Source organism: Anopheles coluzzii, chromosome 2, assembly GCF_943734685.1.
Source record: "Anopheles coluzzii chromosome 2, AcolN3, whole genome shotgun sequence".
Classification (NCBI taxonomy): Eukaryota; Metazoa; Arthropoda; class Insecta; order Diptera; family Culicidae; genus Anopheles; species Anopheles coluzzii.
Window position 1 is genome coordinate 9,354,419 of NC_064670.1, and position 6,618 is coordinate 9,361,036.

General features: G+C 46.8%; 1 protein-coding gene across 1 annotated transcript; it reads right to left on the minus strand.

The window, feature by feature from the left end:
• Positions 1–111: 111 nt before the first annotated feature.
• Positions 112–3,941, minus strand: LOC120952767 (choline transporter-like protein 1). The gene is made up of 8 exons (XM_040372254.2): positions 3,280–3,941; positions 3,080–3,193; positions 2,586–2,705; positions 2,142–2,248; positions 1,565–2,051; positions 1,126–1,494; positions 655–1,035; positions 112–558 (listed from the first exon to the last, which is right to left on the minus strand). Exons 1-8 carry the CDS (start codon positions 3,343–3,345, stop codon positions 289–291), a joined length of 1,914 nt encoding a protein of 637 aa, XP_040228188.2. The 5' UTR covers positions 3,346–3,941; the 3' UTR covers positions 112–288.
• Positions 3,942–6,618: the final 2,677 nt, after the last annotated feature.

Sequence of the window (6,618 nt, forward strand, 5' to 3'; positions counted from 1 at the left end):
ACTGTTTTTTTCACGAAAGAATATTTAGAAATATTTCTCTTGGCAAACTATTTAGTCAGCAAACAAGTACTTGGAGTTCTGTTTCGTGATAAATGACGAAACGATTGATACACTTCACACTTTCATTTTTATTCACACTTTTTTCAAGTTTTTCACACAAAAAAACCCTCCAAAAATCAAGCTCGGTGCAAAAAAAGTATAAAATTGTGAAAAGCAAAAGCCAACCACACACACACACACACGCAAGTAAGGCAGAAAATGATCTTAAACCAGGGAGAATCATAGTAATCAGTCTACTGTCTCTGAAATGGCCGTAGCACGTTGCTGGGCCGTGGCAGGCGAACCGCCGCCGTTTGGTTTTGCCGACGCGCCCATCCAGGCTTTGCCGTCGCGCACCGATTGCCTGGTGCCGCCGGAGCTTTTGTCCGCGATGGAGAGCGCTTTCTTCGAGTTCTGCACAAACTCCATCAGCCCGCGGGACATGTAGTACGGGCGGCTTATTCCATCGTTGCTCTCACAATCTTCACAGAAGCACAGGAAAATTGTATCGACCGTCATCTAAACACACAAAGAGAATCAGAGAGAGAGAAAGAGGTTTGATGTTAAACGCAAAACAAACACCACACGATTCAGTATCTCCTGTGACAGTCTTACCTCGTACACGGTCATAAAGCAGTGCGCCACCAGATAGGCAAAGATACCGACCAGTATCAGCGGGACGTACGGATGATGCAGGCCAACCTTTTTCTGGATCAGTTCCACCCCAATCAAGCCAGTGGCCACCACCACAAACACCTTCGCCAGCACCAGCACGAAATCGCCGACCGAGTTGATGGCAAACACGCGCAGCGCGTTGTTGGTGAGCAGCCGGAAGGCGTTTCTGCCCGCCTGACAGAACGGGTCGCCGTGCATCGCCGTCAGGATGTAAGCGTTGCGCGTCAGGTACTGCAGGAACCGCTCGAAACACTGCAAGCAGCACTGGCAGCAGTCGAACAGGAAGCTGGTGACGCGGTTCTGCGGATTGCGCACCGAATGCTGGGTGCGGCGCAAAAGAAAGAGGAGGAAAAACGGCATTGAAAAAAGGCAAATACACAACGCATTACAGAGATCCCGGCCGTAGCGTACCATCAACAGTTTCAGCATCGCCCTCAGGAACTGCACCAGTGCGATCACGAACGAACCAAGCGCTACCGTGCCGAGATGATAGCGCAGCAGGTTGCAGTAGCTGCGCCCGATCGGATTGCTCAGGTTGGATTTGTTGCGCGTGAAAAACCAGCCGGCCACGGCGCCGGCAATGACCATGTGCTGGCAGCCGATCACGAACTGGCAAAACCACAGGAACGCGAACAGATTGTACCAGCGCGTGAACAGCATGGTGGAGTCTTTCACGTACTTGGCGCTGTTGTTGCTTTCCACCACCAGCATGCCGGCACTTTCGATCCACACCGTGAAGTAAACGTACAGCACTATTACCGCCGCAATGGTGGCGAACGTCTGTGAAGAGAGACAACAGTAATAAGTAGGCTAGAGCTCCTCCGCGTGTTTCTTACGAACAAGTACGCACCAAAATCGGTTCCGCCAGCAGGAACGGCATGCTGGCGATCGCTTTGCCCGCCTCCTTGAACAGCTGCACCACGAGCTTGATCCGCTTGCGCATCACCAGTATGACGAGGTACACGAGCAGCGTGGCAACCGTGGCCGCGATTGCATAGTACAGCCAATTGTTCATCCGCATGCGGGAGGAATCGGCCGCACTGGGCGGCAAATGTTCCGCTTCGTACTGCCACCGCAGCCACAGCCAGATGGTGCCGGCCGTGCAGGCCAGTACGACGGCCAGCAGCACCAACCACACGATCAGGCCCGGTATCACGCGCAACAGCACGAGCGTGAGCAGCGAGAAGGCGAACGCTGTCACCGCTAGCCACACCATCTCCCGGTGGCACGCTTCCAGGTCCTCGGACACCTCCTGGAAAAAGTTGCGCAATCCGGTGCGCGTTACCACCTCATCCGTTGGGTTGCTCTTCCGGATGCAGCGGTTGAGAAAGGGTTTACTGGAATAAAGGGGGAGAGGGGGACAGGACTCGTTTAGATTAGTGTACGTTCGCGGTGGCGATCATTATGGAGGATGGAAACGAACGTACAAGCCTTCAATTTCGTCGCAACTCGAGACGCACATACGATGTAGATCGCTTTCGGTCACCCCGGATCCTTCCACCAGTAAAAATGGCTCCTTCGATCGATCCGCTCCCTGTGAATGATTCAATTCAAATCAGAATGGGTGAAATGTTAAGCAATCCTTTTTTCCATTAACGCCATTAACACATAATACGCCGGGTGAGTGACCATTTCTGTACGACTCTTACCGCTAATGATTGACTATGAGTCGTCTGTATTGGTTTCAATATTCCTAAACTATACTCTAAGCCATAACTAACTATTTTTTTCTTTTTTTGACAAATTGTCTATAACACAGATATTTTTAAGCTTACATCATTAAATGCATAAAACTAACATGTTCAGTATCACCCGTACCTCTAACTTGGTACTACACGCGACCTAAAGCATTCGTAACGATGGGGACCTACCTTGCACGGCAGACTCTGGTCCGGCTTGTTGTCGCGCCCACAGACATTGGCACAGTCATCGTACCCATTTATTATGCGATAGATATCTCCAAACGCCATGCAGTAGATAATGAGCACCAGCTGCGGTAAGGTAAAGGCCAAACAGACATATGTTACCACCACGGAATGGTTTTTATTTTCGGAGAAATTATGCACACAATGGATCTTTTCACTAGGTCATGTCCATGGCACTCATTCCTGGTATTGGAGCAGTTGTGGACAGTTGTGACATCGTAATGAGTTGTTCAAGGATGGGGATTTTAACCGACTTAAGTGGAAATAGGAGTTATGATCAAGCTCCTGCGTTCCTGAACGGGACAGATTCTAACTAGAATATACATTACAAGTTTCCAGTCAGAGTGAAAGAATATGACTAATTCACCGACCGACTTCAAATTACCGCCTGTAATCGATGTTGTTCCGGTTCCAGCAATTAGTCGCTCAGGGGCACTTACCAGAATTAAAATGAAGGCCGCTTTTATGGCAATAAACATGATGTCCGTGCAATGCCGGTCGGCACGGAATATATTAACCGACTCATCGCTGCTCGGTGACGGGGATTTAGAATGCTGGGGAAAAAAATGGAAGGCACAGAAATATGAACTCCCACCTTGAATATGCCATCAGATACGGTTACTATTTCCGAAATACGCACATCGAACGATTCCCCCGGTGACACCTTATCCGTCCGGCTGGACAGGCAGCAACAGAACTGCTGCATTGCTAATTGTGTCCGTCAGTAGGCGGTGTACTGTTAATTCTTTGCTTTTTCAAAGCACTCTCCGATGTGTCACATCCAACGATCCCTTCGCTTGTGCATTATGAAATTATCCGATTCGAACGATTCTTCCGGCCGATTTACCGGATGCACTTGTTTTCACTTGGTACTACAACTCCAAATCTGGAGTCATCACTGTATAGATGAAAAACTATAGAATTGCTATTAGATTTCCAAGGATCACTCCCTAGTGACGGAAGTGTGCAGTAGTTGCCTAACGCTTGGAACGTTTCACAGCACACTAAACTAGCACATATATCCTGCCAACGCCTACTGCGTGCAACCCCAAACTCCTCTGGGGGCGCTCGGATTCGTATAGCAACGGAAACGGTGTTGTGGGAGGGGTTTTACGAGGTGCGGAAAATAATGAAACATACACACAAATACCATCGAATGCACTTCACGCGCCACAACTAACACACCGGAGCGGACACAACAAATGGACATGAACCTTAACATGGGCAAGTAACATGTCAGTAACTAGTAGACGAACAAAAAACGAAAAAAACCGAATGCTCCCAAACATTTGCGTATCTAAGGACACGTGCATTCAGTGGAACATATTATTGTCTATCGGACCTTATTGTTCCACTATGTTCGGGGGGAAGGTGGTGGGTGGGTTGATATGGTATTCTATGTTCACTGGCAGCGTGTGTATCACCTCATATCACGACGATCGACAACGACATTGACTAAGCGCAAACAAACGTAGCAAGGACTTTGAAATTTGATTCCCGCGATACGCGCGTGCTTCGTGCTTGGCGCGTAAACGCAAACGGTAATCGCGTTCTCGTTCCACACCATACACTACACACAAACACACATTGCGAAGCATTTTATTATGACAACACCCTACCCAGGTTGCAATGCCAGGTTCAGCCCTTCAGAGCCGTCATTACAGAGTGGTAGCGGTGAAACAGCATTAGAAAAAAAAACTGTTAGCTTTGTAATAGTTTTGTCCCTTGTTTTATGAAATGAGGAAAAATCGGCCCAGCCATTACTATCTTTTTGATGAGGTCACTAAACATCGATTAATATGTGTTTCCGTTGAAGTCTATTACACGCTTACAGGGTTTTTCAGGAGTTCTCATAGCTGTGCGACACTTTATTGACTCTTTCTTAAGTGAAATGAACTTAATGTAAAGGGAATTGGACTCTACAGAATCCTTGTTGGACAAATCCAATAGGAATTTCCAATCAGCCTGTCCAAAAAGGGTGCCATAGAGTCCAATTACCAACATATCAAGTTCACTTCTTATAAGAAAGAGTCGAGAAAGTGTCCCGCAACTATGAGAACCCCTGGAAAACCCTGTATAGATGCATTTTAATTTCCCAATATCAAGCATTGGCTTTCAATCGAACGCATAATGTATGGGATAGAATTTAATTAAATATTGGGACCGTTGAATTAAACTCAAACAAATTAGCTCAAACACTAGCCGCGTAGCACCACACGATTACCAGTATTCGCGAAAATAAAAAGTAATTTATTGTCCCGTTATGCATAATTAATACACTTTTCCTACCACCGACACCACCGGATGTTCCACTACGAACGTTCACACATGAAAATCGATCTTGCTGTTGCAACACAGACACACAGAACACACAGAAGGAATACACTGCTTGGAACGAATTACCCGCATGCACTCAAAATGGATAAACTCACGTAAAATGCATCAATCAATGGCTAGAGCATCGCAAAGTGCAGTATCCTTGTATTTGCGCTACAATTGCGTTCTTTCGTGATATAACTGTGTGGCGTGTGGGTCTGACTGGGTTGCTTCCCGGGGTTTCTCACACAGCGAACCTACGACTACTGCGACGACCATCAGTCTTCTTTACCGAACGGCAACTGAACGCTCTGCACCCTTGGCGACCAACCTTCTATCGCACCAGTTGTTTGTCGTCGTACAGTCACAGGACGCATGCCGGTGGATGGAAAGGCGTTTTTCGCGATCTCCATCCACACACAGCCACAGAGCACACAGCAAAAAAAGGGAGTCCCGAGTCCCAATATGCAGCCAACGCACAGGAAGAAGGGAGTTGCTGTTTCCCGAAGTTCCACACACACACACAGGTCCCCTCAACCCCTCGCAAGCAGTAACAACTACTCTGCAAATGCGCGCGCCCCAATTGCATAGCTACCGGGTGGCTTGATGGTAACCATGGTATTGCGAGGAAAATAAAACATACGCTCATAGATACACACACACACAACTGTGCCCGCTGCAAACCCGCACGGGGCCGTAGTAACACGTTTTGTCGAATCACGGCGCCAGACAACCCCCCCGCCCGACAACAACCCTGCTAAGGACCCCGCGCTCCTGGGCATGTGGAGTGGGAGAAGAGCGAAGGCACAGTTTTAGCAATCAATGTAATGTTTGATTTGGTGTTTGTTTACTAGCAATTGATTTTATTTTAGAACTACGTTAGCGAGATGCAATAAAAATAAAGCGCAATTGGGAATTCTTGCAATCCATTTGAACTGTTTCGGACGGCTCAGATACAGATACAAAAAAAAATACCGAATATGTTTTAGTTTTCCGATCGTTTTTTGGAAGCGAGCGCGCCCATTCAATGAACAGACGCTGTCGCATTTTTATTTCATTTTGTTTGATTTTTTATTTGTTTATTTCTTTCGTTTTACTGTTTTATACGATCATTAACTTTTAATACAGGGTTTCCCACGATAGATTGGTTGGTTCCCACGATTTATTGGTGCGTTCCCACGATTTTTTGGTCATTTCCCATAATTTTTTGGTAGCAACCCACGATTTATTGGTCGGTTCCCAAATATTATTGGTCGGTTCCCAAATATTATTGGTCGTTTCCCAAATATTATTGGTCGGTATTATATTATATTATATTTGGGAACCGACCAATAATATTTGGGAAACGACCAATAATATTTGGGAACCGACCAATAATATTTGGGAACCGACCAATAAATCGTGGGTTGCTACCAAAAAATTATGGGAAATGACCAAAAAATCGTGGGAACGCACCAATAAATCGTGGGAACCAACCAATCTATCGTGGGAAACCCTGTATAACGTTTGCTCCCACGTTTGCCTCGTGCCTTACATTTTACATACAGCTTTTGCTCGGGGAGGAAGGTGTGTTCCCCCCGCTACTCCGCTCACACACGACGCTGAAGCTTTGAACAATAATTACGGGCGAAAAAAGGCGCATTTATAATCAGTGGTTATTCAA